General features: G+C 38.9%; 1 protein-coding gene across 1 annotated transcript; it reads left to right on the forward strand.

Annotated features, from left to right (window-relative positions):
• LOC109224586 lies at positions 1,756-11,831 on the forward strand. Its single transcript, XM_019389137.1, has 10 exons — positions 1,756-2,402; positions 2,511-2,698; positions 2,799-3,821; positions 3,914-3,991; positions 5,067-5,346; positions 5,428-5,627; positions 5,812-5,888; positions 10,407-10,508; positions 11,291-11,477; positions 11,563-11,831. The coding sequence occupies exons 1-6, from the start codon at positions 2,231-2,233 to the stop codon at positions 5,466-5,468; spliced, it is 1,782 nt and encodes a 593-aa protein (XP_019244682.1). The 5' UTR covers positions 1,756-2,230; the 3' UTR covers positions 5,469-5,627; positions 5,812-5,888; positions 10,407-10,508; positions 11,291-11,477; positions 11,563-11,831.

Here is an 18,279-nt window from a genome sequence, read left to right on the forward strand (position 1 = left end):
TTCGTAGTAGGTGCTTCTGCTCTAGTAGGAGCTACGTCTGCTGCAGCATACATTTGTGTGATTTGTAAATGCAAGTTACATCGAATAAGTCAATATCAGGTGGTTGAGTTACGTTTTGTTTTGACTTGGTTGTTTCTGTTTTATTTGAGCAAATCGCATTTACTTAATTCCAAAAATTTTGCTCTTATCGCGAGGCTTTTCGTATGTTTCAGTACTTGTCTAATGTATAAGATATTACTAGCGATGTTGTGCTGCTGCCTCAAGGTATAGAGCTGGACACAATTTTTTAATCTGCGCATTGCAGTTTAGCTACTATTTGTTTCCTTTTTTTGCTTAGGTATCTTGTAAAGTCATTATGGGTTGTTTGAGGTTAGATTTTTCAGTCTTGAAAAGAAGAGTGTTTTTCTCAAATCTTGTGAAATATTTTGAGTTTGTCAAACAACGGAGTAAGAAGACCTATCTATTTGATTATTAGAATGACATCACTGCGGTTAAGATTAATACAACCTGTTATAATTGCAAAATATAACTCCATAAAAGTTCTAAGCATTATGACTCCATAAGCTTACGTGGACTACTCTTGTTAACTTATGTTGTAGTTGTAGAATGTAGATTTTGGCCTACCTCTTCCTTTCTTACTTTTTGTTCCCAAGTTACGTTATTATCCTTGGCACATTGTCCGTTGTTCTGTTTCTCTAGACCTGCTCAAAATTTCTATTAACTGTGTATTTTTTTTTTTGGCTCCATTGCTTTTTGTTTATAATGCTGTGACCTGTAAGTTTCTTTGTAGATAAAGGTTGTACTTGGAGGCCTTAACCCTCCACGGTCTTTCACTAGTTGCTGTATTTTCCTTTGCTTCAGTGATCAGTAGTCTACTTCCTGTGGTTTGTGTAAGTAATAATCAAACTTCCCTTTGTTTTACAGCAAGGAAGTTCTTTCAAGAGCAGCACAATCAGCATAATCTTGAACTTAAGTTAATCCTTGCATTTTCCTTTAAAAAGGGCAGCCCGGTGGCCTTTGGTTGCCTTGAACAGGACTGTACCTAAAATAGCTTTGAATAAATATGAAAGCGATGATTCATGCTTTACATGCGTAGCGTGATACTTCAAACCCACTGCTACAGTTTGTCAACTCCAGTTTTGCAATATTAAGATAGATTCCTATGTTTCACGCATCAATCATTCTTGAACTCATCATTTTATAGAGGCTTTTTCCTTAGCTTGCTTGTAAGCTTCCATGGCTTGTCATTGGTATCTAGGTCAAATAAATTATATCGATAGATTCCAGAAACTCTAGCAATGAACTTTTGATCGACAATTGAAATATTTCAGCAGAGAGTCTTATCTTCCTATTAGATTTTGTCTCAACCACATTCTTTTCCTTGGTAACAACAATTACCATGGGATTGTACTTACATATTCTCCCAATTTCCCCCCTATTAGCTCTTCCTATGGACAAAATGTTTCTCTTGGTTACTTCTTTCTTTCTGTGTTTGTTCATATGATGCACTTAACTACTGATTGGATTTGTGATCTCAAGATAGTACATGTACTCCTTATGCCTAGATTGAGAATTTTTCTCAATCTGGATTCTGGACATCTTTGTTTACTCGTTTTGGTCATTAAAACACATAGGAGTACATTGTGGAACCTCTGACATTAACTACTAGTGATGTTACTTTGTTTTTCTCTTCTACTACAAAGCACAGAGAACATTTATGAAGTTGGCCTTATACAAAGTTTCCTAAATGCTATCACAAGTTAATGCATCATCGTGCATTTCGAATTCCCAAAGCCCTTAACAGGAAGGCCACATTTTGTGCTCATAAGAAACAAGTATCTGCTATTTCATCCCTAAACGTCTTTCATGGCATGCTTTTTAACATTCTTAATGCTCATAAAAAGCACTTGAACCTAGTATTCCGTCCTTCATGATTGCATAGAAACCTTTTAACATACTTATGATGTATGTGGATTTGACACTGGCTTGCATGAAGTGTTTTTTTTGTTCTCATCAATACTTTAATTCTCGAAAATAAAGAGTTAATGATAGAGGCAGAAGCGAGCTTTACTTAGTGTGTGATCTTTAGTCTTTTCTGGTAGTTGTTGAGTGCTAACTGGTACAGATCAAGCTGTGCAGATTTGACAAGAATTGTGATTACCAACTCTTTCAAGTCATAGACTTCAACATCATTCCTCCTCGACTGGCAGGTCATTTATGTTAAAAAAGAATGGGAGCTGGGAGAAAGACGACAACACTCGCTCTTAAGGAGAAAACCAAATCCATGTCGACAGTTAACTTTAGTGCATCAGCTAGGAATCTGAGAAAGGCCGAGCTTGGAGCAGTAATTTTTGGATGCACGCATGCCACGCATAAGGAATGCCTGCTCAAACAGCTGTTTGGTTAGTTTTCTATTATCAGACTCTTGTATCGGTACTATTTTATCAGGTGAAGATTGCACAACAGTTAGATAATGTGGACCTTTATTTTTTACTTGACCTTGTTAACAGGTTTACCAGAACCTCATTTCTCATATGTGAAGAAAATCAGCATGGGTTTAACACTATTCCTATTCAACTATAGTGATCGTAAGCTCCATGGCATCTTTGAGGCTGCTAGCCATGGACAATTGAATATCAATCCATATGGGTGGACTAAGACTTCTGATGGATCAGAACGTACAGCATATCCAGCACAGGTACAATAATTTGTCCTACTTACTTTTGGTTTGCTAGTTTTTCTGTAATTTACTAGCAAATCCAAGTTACTAACCCTAGTGTGCTCTCTTCTTTGAAAAGGTAAGAATCCGAGTCCGACAAAGGTATTGTCCCTTGACTGAAGATCAGTTTGCCTCAATCATTGGCGACAACTATTATGCGCGAGGGTTCTTTTGGTTTGAGCTGGATCGAAGCCAAACCAGAAGATTGGTTGACTTGTTTTCATCTTTGCCAGCCTTAGATGAAGCTACTGGCCTGCTAAAGTCATCTATGTGGAACAATCTTTTCAAAAGTCTACCAATGACTAGACCAGTAGGCGAAATGAAAGACCGGGATTCAGAGGAAAGACCGGATCACTTGGATCACAGTGGTTGGGCAGATGCTTCCATTGGTACTACTAGGAAGCTAAATTGTGGGAATTCTGTGCTAGGAAGCACTAGTGCATCTACACCAGTAATCGAACCCAAGTCTTATACACATAAGTTGTGGAGTTCATTGTTTAAATCTTCAGCTTCAGACATGGATAAGCCAGATGCAACTTCTGACATGGACAAGATAGATCCGATGCTGAACTCATCTTCAAGTCCCACTTCACCACCCCCAGATAAAAATAGAATGGATTGGGAATTATGCCTTGCAACTTCTGTTGACAAAGAAGGGCATAAGTATCAAGCGTGGGGCTTAGCGGATCATGAAGAACCTGTTGAATCGACATCGAGCTTTATCTATTCTTCACTGCAGAATGAGTCAATCTGCCCCAGTCAGCAGAGCAAGTTATTTGAAAGGCAATACACAGAACAGGAGAGTGAGCATTCTGAAATCATCACTACTTCTGAGTTGAATCTTCAGCAGATGAATGAACTGAAAATTGAATGGGAGTCATCGTGTGGAGAAAGTCAGAATTCAGAATCCTCTACGGGCAATGATAATGTCGAAATGCCGGATGATGGACCAAAAAGTCTGATGGGCTTAAAGGAGGAAGGTCAAAGAGATACTTCTCAGACATCTTTAGCTGTTAACATTGGTTCTGAAGATAGAAATTCCGAAGTGCTGGAGATACCCCAACAAGTGGACCCTTCTGAACTTTTAGCCGTTGTAGATAAGGTAAATTAAATTGTTCCTTTGACCAGTCTTGTTTGCCTGAACTTTCCTCCCTTTTGCTGCTACTAATAGACCATAATAAATTATCTTTGAAGTTAATGGGAGAAGTGGAGGGATTGAAGAGGTCTAAGTTGGAACAAGACCTGAAAATCATGTCTTTGGAGCAAGAGCTGGTATGTGCATGCCCTCTCTGAGACCTAATTTTTTTTATTGTGCTGGTTCATTTTATGCTCAAATATGTTTTGTTCTAGAATCCTCCTTTGCACCTTCTGTTTCAGCTATGAACTCTTTTGGTTGGGGATCTCCTTTTTCTTAAGTGAATAATTCTTTTGGATACTAATTTATAATTTAGTACTAAGCCTAAGAGATGTAGTATAAGATGTTCTCCTGTAGTATACTGGAAACTGTTTCCAAAGGCCATCATTTACCCTTCTTATGCAACCCTTTTCCTATTTCATTCTCAAAACATGCAAATGACTCGACATGTTCCCCAAAAGATAATAAGCAATTTAACTCTTCTTTTAACAGTCCCCCTCAGGAAAAAATTAGTCGTATGTCAAATTAGACGGTTAAAATGGCATGGAGTGTACTTCTCTCAAAAAGTAATAAAAGGGGCCATGGAGTGTCGTTTAGTATCTTGTAAAGGATACATATTGTCTACATGTTACCTTTTCGTTTTTAGTAATAAAATAGGGGAAAATAATTTATATGAAGCGTATTGTGGTTTACATGGAGCTTTTTTTGTAGGATGGTTTATTCTCATACCTTAAGAAATGGAAGTTATTTTGGCAGAGAAGAGGAGACATGGACATTAAGTTTGAATTCTGAGGCAGCTTGGGCGTTGTGTCTCCCCAAGGATATTTGTATAGAGAATCAACTGCAATAATTTATAGGGTGTCACAGACGTTTCAGGGTTTTTGAGCTAGCCAATACCATGTTAATTATGCACTATAATCGGATACTTCTATAGAAGGCTTCCAAATATCATGGTTTACTCTAGTTATGTTATGGCTTATTTACAGAAATGTCTTCCTAATTGGTGCTTATGTCCGTAAGTTGTGAACTTTGCCTAAAATTTTGTATTTGTATCTTTGTGGTTTGGTCATAGTTCAGAGAGGTAGCCAACAGAACGTAAGAATAAGAAATTTCTATGCTAATGCTAAACCTGCTATAGTGAATTGACCTTCTTTTCCCTTGAATTGTATGAGCTTTCAGTTCCTCAAATTTATGTGCTTGTTACATAATCAGGTTCATTCCAAATTGGAGCTTCGACGGTTGATGAACATACATAATACATTGGAACCTGAGCCATTGTATTCCTCAAGGAATTTTGAGGAATCTGTGGTCATTGTAGGAGGATATGATGGTTCTTCATGGCTTCAATCCTTGGATTCCTACTTCCCTTTGCACGATCGTGTGGAAACACTTAGCCCAATGACCTTTTCAAGGTCGCATGCATCGTCAGTGAAATTAAATGGTGAAATTTTTGTACTTGGTGGGGTATATGGTGATGTGTGGTTCAATACAGGTATAAGAATCAGGATTGTTTCTTCCACTATTTTTGTCTGTTTACAACAGAAATATGTTAACAATATTTGCTCATTTCTAGTTGAATCATACAGTCCATTGAAAAATCAATGGATACAGTAACCTTCCCTGAATGAGAAGAAGGGGAGCTTAGCTGGAGCTTCTTTGAATGATAAAATTTTTGCTATTGGTGGTGGAAATGGTGCTCAATGTTTTTCAGAGGTGGAAATGTTTGATTTCAACATTGGAAACTGGATCTCTGCTCGGCCAATGATGGAAAAGGTATCATCCAGTTATTTACAGTTTGCGCTGTTGTACATGAGCGATTTATATTGGTATCACCAAGCATGTAGACCTGTTAACTAGAAGAGTGGTTTTCTTTTTTCTTAGATAAGCTAGATGCAAGTCTGATATATCCTGAAGTTTGCTCAGTTCAACTGACATGGGTCGTTTGCATCTTTTGCAGCGGTTTGCTGCAGCAACAGCAGATATTCATGGTGCTATATATGTTGTTGGTGGTTATGATGGGAAGGCTTATCTGAAGTAAGAATCATTAGTGTTGCTAATTTTTATCTTTTGTCTTCCGTCTTCCTTAAGCCTCGAGTTCCCGTGATTTTCCTGTACTTCATTTTAGTCAGCCATTTGTTGCATGCGCCAAATCATATCCACTTTCTTCTTCTTCTTCTTCTTCTTGTGTTTTTATATATCTGATTAACCCAAAAATGAGTAACAATTAAATTTGTACGCGGTTTGAAGGATACGTGGTTTAATTCTATACGAATAATTAAAAATAATAGATAGATGGATTAAAGACAAAATAAATGATCAAACCAATTGCAATACGATGACCAAGTCTGATCTTGGATTGAACAGTGGGATTCGCCCTCGACTGGACCCTCGGATCAAGCCCGGTCACGAATGGAGAAAAGAACAAGTGAGTTATGTCTTTAACAGTAGCTGGAAGACAAAATAAAACTTTTATTGCTTTGAATTGCGTGTTACAACGTGTCAGACTAAAGAAAGACTTCCCCTTTTATATAACAGGAGAATTTCAGTCCTAGTATAAGTCTAAAAAAGGTAAAAATCTTCTTTTCCCGGTAATTATTGATCCATAATCGATACTGCACGAGATTCGCGCCGGAATATCCGGTAGAGGGCGAGTATTATGGCCCTTATCCGTCATGCATAACCGTCCACTGCGTCTCTCGAGGTCTAGAAGTTATACTCGGTTCGGGGTACGTTGCTTTACCAATGCCCAATGTCGGATATATCGTCCATTGCTTTACCATGCCTGGTGTTTCTGGCCTCGATTATAACCTCGCGGATCCGTGCTTTCCCTTCGTTCTCTCACCGGAGAATCGGGGCAGGTATTGCCCCCGATTTTACCCGTACACAGATAGTCCCCTCATTTTCCGGAGGATAGATTTATCGAAGCGACGGAAGCGAAAAGTGATCCCCAGTTCCTTTGTACGCTACGACCGAGTTGAGGGGTCAACGAAACGTCCCATCAGTCTCGTCGTTCTGGCTTCGGACATGTGTCAGCCGCTTGTTGACTGTGCTCGAATGCGAAACGCCGCGCATTGATTGTTCTTCCTCTTTAAAAACTCCGACCCCTTTTCACTTCTCCACTTTCCGATTCCAGAACTCTTTGACTTACCCTCAAATTCTCCACTCACCTTTAACTTCTTCAAATCTTCATACATTGCTCCTTAGATCTTCATATCTTCATTCTCAAATCTTACTTTCTCTTTGAGTCTTCAACCTGGACCTTCATATCTTCTCCCATCTTCAATTCTTCATATATTTTCTTCAAACATTCATACTTTCCAGAATCCGAAGGCAAAAACTTTCAAATTCGTGCCTCATCAAACCACCCCTTCATCTTCCAACCCGGCCACAGATGTCGAGGTGGCCTAGGAGCGTCCCTTGAAGACTTTCGTCCTCGGGGGCTGCTCTATTGAGAATGACTTCAATGTTGAGAAGGCCCCCACTCAACAGGACCGAGACGAGGGGGCATGGAGGTACATATGCTCCGTTACTAAAGAGACACTCCCCACAATTCGGGTAGACTGTAACTGGGAGGGTAAGGAGGTGCTCGTCCCCAGGCCCAACAAAGACATCACCACTCACGTGGAAGGGTACCTAAGTGTTTACACTTACCCCTTCACGCTCTCCCCGGTGGACCCCGTAGTCCTCACCTTTTGCCAAAGGTACGAGGCCTGCCTTGGGTAGATTCACCCGTATTTTTGGAGGATCGTAATCCTCCTCCGTCACTTCGTAAACAACACCGAAGCACCTCGGTTCACCCTCGACCATCTGCTTCGTGGCTGCAGTCCCCGAATCTTCCGAGGGGGTTGATCAAGCTCGTTCGCTGAGCTAGTAAAGCTCTGTTTCGAGCATTGACGAGGACTGAGATCGAGGTTGGTAGGGGAGGTTCGTTCGGGTGAAAACTGAAGACCTCATTCCCTCCGAATTTCTATCGTTCCCCAAAAAGTGGAACGCATCTCGTAAGTCTTTTCCTTCTCGAGTATTTGGCACTCCTTTTTATTCTTTTCCTAATTGCATGTGTTTATCGTTGTATAGCGGTTGCTCGGGTTGCTAATGCAGCCCCCCACTTCAAGGAGTGGATCGAGGGGATCTGCAAACATATGTCTTACTCCAAGCGCGCATGGCGCAAGCTCTCGAAGGGCAAGTGGGAGGCCCGTTCCCATGGTGAGGTTGTCTCCCGAATTATTACTCACACATTTGACTTGTATTTCGCTAAGTCTTCTTCCTTCTCACAGGTTTGCCCAAGACCACCGAGCTCAGGCCGTTAGATGAGGATGAGGATCCATCCTCATTTGCCGAACCCTCCGCTTCGGGGCAGCCCGGGGCTGCCGCAAAGGAGGAGAAAAAAAAGAAGAAAAGGAAGTCCTCGGGCTCCCTGGATGCCGAGGTGAAGAAGAAGAGGGTGGCCGTCCGAGTCCGGGGTGCCGGACTCTGATTCCCTCTACCGGCTCAGGGATTACCCCGAGGATGACGACCTTGAGTTCATTGCTCACGAGTCGACACTCAACGAGGGAGAGCAGGTGGCAACCATAAAAGGTGGCCAAGAGGTCGATCCTCCTCTAGCTCGAGAGCCAGAAGGAGAGTCGGAGGCCACGGCCTCCCGAGAAGCCGCTCCCGCCCCGAAGGAGGCAGCTGGTGTCATTGACATCACGGAGACGCCGTCCCACACAGAGTCCATGTTCGAAGAGGCTCAAGCCGAAAGGGAAAAATCAAACGAGATGGCACCGGGCCCAGACGATGCCCTCAACATGTTAGGCAAAGGGAAAGAATCCTTCGGGCATGCTTTGTTTACATCTTTATAATCCACACACATCCTTAGTTTATTTCCTTTTTAGGTACTACCACTACGTTAGCTAACCAATTCGGGTATTTAACTTCCCGGATGGATCCTATTTTTAGAAGTTTGGATACCTCATCCTTGATGAGCGCGTGTTTGATCTTGGACTGTGGCCTTCTCTTCTACTTAACCAGATGGAACTTCGGGTCCAAACTCAGCTTGTGAGTGGTTACCTCCGGTGGGATCCCTGTCATGTCAAGATGGGACCAATCGAAACAATCCACATTAGCTTTAAGAAAATCAATAAGTTTTTTCCTGAGCTCGGGGGTTAACCCTGTGCCCAGGTATACCTTTCAATCCGGTAGATGTTCGATTAATATGACTTGCTCCAACTCTTTTTTGATTTGGTGGTGTCGGTGTCATCGGGAGCTAAGAATGATCTCGGGACGCTGTAATCGTCCTCATTGTCTGCCCCTTGTTCTTCCTGTTTCTCTGGTTCGGCTGAGGCCGGTATCAGTGATTGCTATTTAATCTCTTCTTTTTTGGTCAGTTCCGCACTCCTCGATGTTGAGACCGCGGGAACCGAGATCACTTCGTCGACATCAAATATTTCCTTTGCGGCCGGCTGTTCTCCGTAGACCGTTTTGACCCCCCTCGGTGTGGGAGACTTCAGCGCCTGGTGTAAGGTCGAAGGTACCGCCCTTATGTTGTGGACTTATGGCCTTCCGAACAAAGAGTTGTACCTCATATTCCCTTCGATCATGTAGAACTTCGTTTCTTGGATTGTCCCGGCGGTGTTTACCGGCAATGTTTTCTCTCCTTTCGTGGTCTCACACGCCATGTTGAATCCATTTAATACTCGGGTTGCCGGTACTATTCGACCTCATATTCCTTACGCTTTAATAAACTAGCATTACATTTCTCTTAATTCCTCAAGTCCGCTGTGATTACCTAAATAGTGAAGCATACATAGATGTTGAGAAAGTCATACGCTCTGCTTGGTGCACATTTTTCCCGGATGACATTATCAGCTCTTAGTTAGAAGGTTAACCATTCATGAGTTTTTGTTTTCCATGTTGTAACTTGAACCTATTTTGAAGAGTTATCACGTCTTTGTCTAGGAACCAACAATTACTAAGCTACTAGTATCTTCATTATAAGAAGTTCCAAGTCACAGAGACATGAAACGGACGAAATGAAATACCCTCTCCAGTTTGAATAAAACTAAACTGAAAATTTATAAAGTGCTCATGTGGTGCATGAAACTTTACTTTTGATATCATGTGAAGTTTTTAGATTAAAGTACTCGTTAGAAAAGAAATTTTGGAGTTCAATACGGTAACATTTCTTCTTCTGTATAAACAGTTTCAGAGGAGAAAATCTTGATACAGTCTATACATATATTAGCAATTAGGGAATGTTATTAACACATCAAAAGTTTGTGTGGTGTTTTTTTTTTTTTTGAGTAACTGGATGAGGTAAGGGTAAGGTCTGCGTAAACACTACACTCCCAAGACCCCACGGTGTGGGATAATACTAGGTATGTTGTTGTTGTTGTTGAGTAACTGGATGAACTAAACAAAAAAAAAGGTGACTGGTAATGCTTCATATTATGGTTTTATTGGGTGTGGATGTATGACCATGTGGTGCTTTTACCTAATAATGCCACTTATTTTGGTTTAGATTCTGTTCTGAGTCCATCTGTGTCTGACTGTGATATTTGGTTTAACACTTAGATCTGTTGAAAGATTCGATCCGAGGGAACATACGTGGACTACAATTGGAAGCATGAAAACGAGGAGGGGATGCCACTCTCTGGTTGCCTACAATGAGAAGTTGTAAGTCCATTTCTGTTGGAAGCCTCTCTTAGATATGTTAATTTTGCCGTCAAACTCTTATAACTGTGTTTCATGGTCCTCAAATGATTGTTAGATGGAAGGTGATGCGTTAGCACGGTGACTTTGTCCCTTCTTGTGGGTTTCTTTAATAGCAGGTTTAAGGTAATGGGTGATACCAGAAACATTTGGGACGGGTAAGGGTGGTAGGATTCGGCTTTTGACTATTACTTGATTTTCTGGGAAATCTACGCGGTATACCCACCGGAAACACCAGTTAACACCATATACAATTAAAATATTCATTTTATTCTGTATACCTACTTTATAAATATATTTTACCCTGTATATTTACGTTATAAATTTATTTGACCCTATACCTATTATATAGTAATGTTAGATTATTTATTCGGCACTGAAGACATTCAGAATTTTATCTCCGATGACACTTTTAGTTAGTGATCGGAATGGAGACAGTTATTCCATCTATTTTGATATTGAAAATCGGATTTTTGAGATTGACAACAATCACTCTTTTCTGAGTGAACTAGAAAGTTCTTTTCATAGTTATCGAAACTCGAATTATCTGAATAATAGATTTAGGGGCGAATATAATATTGTGTTCTAAATTAGAATATTGTGGCATGTTTGGTTTGCGTACTGTATTCAAAATTAGAATATTGTGGTGTGTTTTGTCTGAATTGGACCTCAGAAGGTCCTGATTTTATGGTTGTACATTGTGCTTGGAGATCATTATAACCGGACATATAAATTTTTGCTTGCAGATATGCGTTGGGCGGTTATGATGGAGACAACATGGTTTCATCTGTTGAGATACTTCATCCGCGATTTGGTTCATGGGTGATGGGAGAGCAGATGAGTAGTCCCAGGGGTTACTCTGGAGCAGCTGTGGTGGGAGGAAATATATGGGTAATTGGCGGAGTGAACGATCATGAGGAAGTCCTAGATACGGTATATTACTTTATTTATTACTTCCGTCTTGATTTAGAATATCTATCCATTCTTTGCCTCATAAGTTGCCTGCAATTGATGGCAGATTGACTGCTTTGAAGATGGCTACGGTTGGCAGATGAGTAACTCAGGGTCTTTAGGGAAGAGATGTTTCCTCTCTGCCATTGTGTGATGAATTTGGCAAAAATATTTTAACATTTTGGTGCTAATTCAAATAGCTAGTGGTAATGCTGTTACCATGACACAGGCTATGATGATATCACTGCACATATTGCTTATCCAGAACTGTAAATGATACAAGTACAATCAAACTTCTCTTTAACAGTCATCCTCTATTATAGCACTTTTACTGTATTTTCCAAGTTTCCTTTGCAGCCGATTTTTCATGTTATATTATAATATATGTTCTCTATAACAACACTTCGCTATAGCAATCAAAAAAAATGTTCGGACAAATAAAGCTACTATCGAGAGGTTTGATTGTATATAGTTATATACACACTGGTGCACAAGCATGCTATGCTCATTTGTGAGTGTGATTGTCTTTTTAACTCCATGCTTTTCCCGCTTGATTGAAATTCTGATATACACATTACTGCACTCTCTTTGCTAGATGCAGTCGGCTTTAGTGAAACGTAGGATGATCTTTTCATATTTGAGAAGATTCCAGCTTCGAATCATGTGCTTGAAGTGCAACATTATCAATGGTCTTTTGTCACTTCAATTTTGTATTCATTTATTTGCATGTGTAAGAATAGAATTTCTCCACATGTATCTTCGTAATGTGATATAGGTTTCGTCAATACCTCTAGCAAAAAGAGACAATTACTGGTTCTAAATATTTCTTCTTTCTTTCTGCATAAGCTCTTTGGTGTAGCGGGTTTTCCCTAGAGTCTCTCCGCTGCTCTAGGCTAAATATTAGTATATTACACTACTAGTATTAATTTCACTTTTAAAAAACAAAAACTAAAATTAACTTCCTGAAGTAGAAATTATTTTAATCCTTATTTATCATTACTTCTTAGTGTTCCTATAAAGAAATGGAATCTACCTTTGAAGCAAGATAACTTTATCAGTTTTCTGCTTAAAGTTCTGGTAAAAGTCGTGAGCACGTAGTTTTTAAAATTTAGTCATAGGGTGGGGTAAACCTGAAGCAGTTGGGAAAAAATTAAATAGGAATACCAAATTCTATTTTGACATTCTCATTTTGCCTTTCAATGTCTTCATAAACCACTATCAACTATATGGGCATCTTGTCTAGCTTAGTATCGCGGAGATATGTTTACATTAGGAAACAAGAGCACCTGAAATACTTAATTTCTTTTTTCCCAGATGTTCTGTATCTTTTGCTTTTCCTCATTTTTCTCTGTGGTTTTAACTTTCTAATTATCTCATGAACAAATTCTGCTAAGAGTTTCCACCTTAACGTACAGAAACTTCATCTTGTTCGATTGCGGTTATTACTACAGCATTTGGTTAGACAAATGATACCTCATCCAGTGAAAAGTGAATAATTTTCTTACTGAACTATGAATTCCCTTTAAAGTATTATTGCTTGAAGTGAGACTTTTTCCTCTCCGTAAAAATCCTGGCCAGCTTTTGAGTTAAAGATCCCAGGATTCTTATTTCTTTATGCTATTGTAATTTCTTGGTAAAAAAAATAGTAACAATTTATTCCACGTTTAGAAATCGGAAAATGGCGGATTATCAAGTAGAATACCATTAATCTCTCCAAATAGTTAAGTGCTAGGTGACATTTACTACAAAGTCGTTTATTGTCAACTCATGATGCCAGGAAAATAGAAATTATTAATAATAATACCCGAATGTCATTCGAACTGTTTCAGATTCTTTTTGAAACTAATTTAGCACATTGTCATCGCAAAGTATTAGATAGCTTTTCAATATAGTTAGTTTATTTAAAAAAATATTTTTTTAAATGCTTAACTTTGTAAGTGTTTATCTGCAAAATGGTGGTGGTTTATAGACACGTGAATTAATTTGACCTAGAAATATGAAATAAATAAGAACAGAAATAAAATTATAAAATACACTTAAAGGAAATACAAGCCTGACTTTGAATTTAGCTTCTCCGGTACCAGAAGCAAGAACAATATTAAGAACAAAGCAAAAGAATAATATTATAGAATGAGAGCCGATTCAAGTTTTTAAGTATAAAATATTTCGTGTCCTACAATAGATACCAATTCTCCTATTTATACCTTATATTTAGGGAGACAAGATCCCCAAATCAAGCCCCTCTTGAGTGAGAATAAAACCGTCATTGATGGCTGCATAACGGTTGACTATAAATACAGATATTCTCTGTAACAGTTGTTCGTTGAATACTGTCCGATATCAATTCTTCAAATCTTTGTTATCGGTTACCCTGCCTTCGGAATTCACCCAGCACCGGTCACATCCCTGCAACCGGCATCAACTACTTGTTGACTTACATCTTACCTGTCTTCAGCTCCACGTGTCACCTCCTCACTCGTCCAATTGTTTCTAGCCAATTTTACCGTATACAGATAGTCCCCCTACTTTTCGATGACAATACTCTAGTGTTACCGGGAAGTAGAGAAAACCTTTTTCCTTAGCGGGCAAGTTTCTATCACTTGAAAGGACGTATGTCTCTTAGCATTTAATGACCCGAACACACGATTTGACAAATATTTTTTCCAGTTTTCGAGGTAATCATGACAATGACTTTTGTCGTCTATAAACTTTTCCTCTACTCATCATTTTCACTTTCTACCTTTACATCTCCTTCTTCTTCCCCGATTTACCTTAGAACCCTATTTGCAGAATTCAACTTTCTCAGTAAAATCTTTCTTCACAAATTTCTTACCATCATGCCTTCTAACATTGCTGTCCTCAGAAACTCTGGCCTTTTCTTCGGTGGAGGCTCTAAGAAAAACTAAACAAAAGAGGTTCATGTTGAGTCTAAACCTCCTACCGTGAACTCCATCATACCCCTTCAACTTAACATCAAATCTGACTTTCAAGAACAAAAAGAACCCATTAAACCCAATAGTGACAAACACTGGCTCGTTCGTAGGTACCCTTCTTCCATTCGCCTTTCTAGCATTCCTGTTGTGAAGGAAGACTGTGTCAAGATCCAAATTCACGTGACCGGCATCGACACACTACCCGACCCGAGTGAACCAACCCATCTGATGCACCCAAATCAATTTAACTGCGGAAGCTCCTTGAAAATCATATACATTTTCAAGTTAAACGATAAAATATTTTCCAATTCAAAATCACACATGACACCTTTCATGATAATAACAATGAGACTAAGTAAAATGAATATATTTTTATGTATGTCGTGTACAACCTCGTTACTACAATGTTTCACAACTATCTATGGTGCCTCTATACCAAAGAATAGAATTAAGCGCTTGGGCTAATACCCTAAATTAAGAAAAATAACATGATAGCTACCACGAAATAGGAGTGGTGCCTAACTATATACTTCAGGAAGAGAGTCATCCTAGTCCTGACCGCATGCCACGTATCATACCTCATCTTGAAATATGTAAAGTAAGCAGGGCCCTGGAGGGGGGCCCCTAAGGGCTGAGTACACCAAAGGGTACTCAATAAGTGTCATAGACTCTCTCTAACTCAAATTCTTGGGACAAACTTTATGAAAATAATGCACCAATATTCGAAATAAAACGATAAGAAATTCTATCAATTCCCTTGTCATTTTGAATAAAGCCAAGTGAAATATAACCCACAATCTAAACTTTTAAAATATTTACATCAATCCAAGATTTTGGATAAAATCATACAAAATCATTTCATTTGCTTTAATTCATTGAAATCACTTTCGGCTCCTTAGGCCTAAACATAAGGAAATCATCCTTACTCTTCACTGGGAGTACTATACCATCACCGACATAAGAAGGCCAACTAGGTTATGTACCTAGCGGCAAGTATCTTATACCCTACTTGCTCAAGTCGTCTCATCATAGTGCCATACAAATCGACTAAGCCATGCTAATAATAACACAAAATAATACTCTCTCGAGGGAGAGCACTCTGCCGTAGTCTATACCATAAAGTGGCCATCTACGCCTATACCGGCACGTGTAGTTTGATGACAACGAACACAATATATCCAAAGTCAATCTCGGTGAATTTGATAATTCAAAAATAGATGCATAGCATAGTAGCTTCAAAGGATCTATTTTTATCAACTCAGAACATTTATACAAAATCTAAATCATTTGAACAAAAATTAAATAAATAACTTTTTACATGCTAAAGCCTTTAACAATTTAACATCAATCTTTAAAAGATACCACAAGTGCTATTCTGTTCTTCAATTTCCAAAACAAATATTTTCCATGAAAACTTATCTTTAGCACTCAAATATGTATACCCTTGTCAATACGTAAGTTTTGATAAAAACTTAGAGCATTTACCTTGAGTGTCATTTTGCCAACAAAATTTAACATAAAATTTTATAAAACGACATGACACTACATATGGAACATAATATTCTAGTACATGGAGACATCCGTACTTGTTTGTCCCCACAAGCACGAAAGCACATTTGCAAACAATTTAAGTATTAACTTGAAGCATGCTTTTAGAGAAAGTCCCTCAAGAAGAGTAAATTTTAATCAACTTACCTCTCTTGCGCTTTATTCACTCCCACAAGCTTTGAACCCTCTTCCATCATTCCAATATCGATTAAAATACCCAAACATCACCAACAAGTCGATATCTACAATTAGATATCCTAATTACATCAAAATATGACCTAAAATATTGGTCAATATCCATATATGGCTCATAAGTTGGCCACACGCCTCCAACAGCTCAAATTGCCAAATCAATTTATGAGCTAGACCATTCAACTTCATTCTTATATTTTAATACCCATTCGAAATCATTAATGATACTACATCAATTGTCCATTGCCACCAAGTTACTATTTATCGTCTTTCATAATCAACACTTGCAAAGTATACAATTCGGGTGCTTACTTAGTTGATCACTTCCAACTTTTGCTAGCAAAGAACTCCATAGGTTCATTGTATTCATCAATTTCATCGCCAAGATTACTACTCATCTTCTCTCTTATTTTCTCAAAAGTACTATTCATGCCATGAACTAGAGTTTTATAATCCAATCTTTCAACCATTAAAACTTGTAACGAATGTTTCAAATACTTCTAACTACTCATAATAAACGAGTTTGAAACATTGAAATTACCTCTAGTAGCTCAATCTTGAAAAATTATAACTTTTGGTGATTTTAGTGTTATTGAGGATTTGATGATGAAACCTAGCATTTGGATGCAAGAATGATGTTAGAATCCATGTATATTGAGTAAAAATAAACCCAAAACATCATTAACAACTTACCTTGGTTTATTGCACTTGATTTAAGCTTAAAATCTCCCCACCACCTCAAGAACCCTAACCCCCAATGCTCAAAATACTCTCCTCCCCCGACTTTGTATTTATAGGCCCAGATTTCTGGGTTTCGGACAAGGACTCGGATGCTTCGCATCCCCAGTTCACTCCTCTTCGAAGCTTGGATGCCGACCTGGATGCTATGGCAGCACTTCACTGCCAACCTTTCTTTCGGACGCGGCCCCGTATGCTTCGCATCCGCAGTTCACTCCTCTGCTAGCATTTGATAATTTGGTCATAACTTCTTGTAGGAATGCCCGAATGACAAACGGTTTGAAGCGTTAGAAACTAGTCTCGAAGATATTTCGTTTGATAGGTTTTCCATCACATAAATCCTTGTATATATGTAGATATTCTTGTCCAAAGTTAGATCTTGTGCGTACTCATTTGAAACTTTAGTTTATCATGTAATTTCCAACTTGATTTGTCCTAAGGGCTCTCCTTATGCCCTATATCACTTCAAATACACCTCGTACTCTCATTATCGTATTCAGTAAATATCCATCATATTAATAGTCCTTGTCTGCACACAAAATAATATAATTAGCGCACATCAACCTTCTTAAATGCGCTTAAGTATTTCAAAATTTTTCCAGGGTGCTACAGACTGTGAATGAGACAATATTGAAATATTCGCCCCTAATGAAATAGAAATGGTCACCTTCTCCAAACCAGGGTTCATGTATGTTTATGTAGACCCTTTCACTTTGGGAGTGGGTAAAGGAATCGATCCAATAATTTTAAAATTTTACCACCGGTACCAATTCTGTTTGGCACAAACAGGCCCATCAGTATGGCGTACGGTGGCTTGCCTCCACCAATTGTGCTTTGAGACTAGGGAAACCCTAACTCTTGCACATATGATGAACCTCTACTCCCCAAAGATCTTCCATGGGGGTGTGCTAAAACTTAGCAAACACGGTCATCATGCCCTCCTTACCAGCATTGACGATGACAACAACCGTGGAGGGATGGAATGGTTCGTTGTCATTGATATCGAGGATATCCTCCCGACCATAGCACCTACTTTTCCTGAATCATGGAATTTTCTTCGTAAGTCTTCATGTATCTTTTCCATGTTTAAAAAGATTTTCCTCCTTTGTTAACTTTACATTTTCCTTATCTCAGCTACTCACTGGGAACCACCACGGGTTCAGAACTTGTCCCATTGGGTACCAAACATTTTGGACATTACTACGCTAGAATTCCGAAGGTGGAAAGATTTGGCCCCCAAATATGGGTGGAAATACAGAAATCATGGTAAGTAAAAATTCTTCTTCCCTTCTTTAAATCTTTCAACATAACTTAGTAACAATTTATTAACTATCTTTTTGTACCACACAGGACTTCTGAGGGGATCCATTGTT

Source organism: Nicotiana attenuata, chromosome 3 (genome assembly GCF_001879085.1).
Source record: "Nicotiana attenuata strain UT chromosome 3, NIATTr2, whole genome shotgun sequence".
In the NCBI taxonomy this organism is placed as follows: Eukaryota; Viridiplantae; Streptophyta; class Magnoliopsida; order Solanales; family Solanaceae; genus Nicotiana; species Nicotiana attenuata.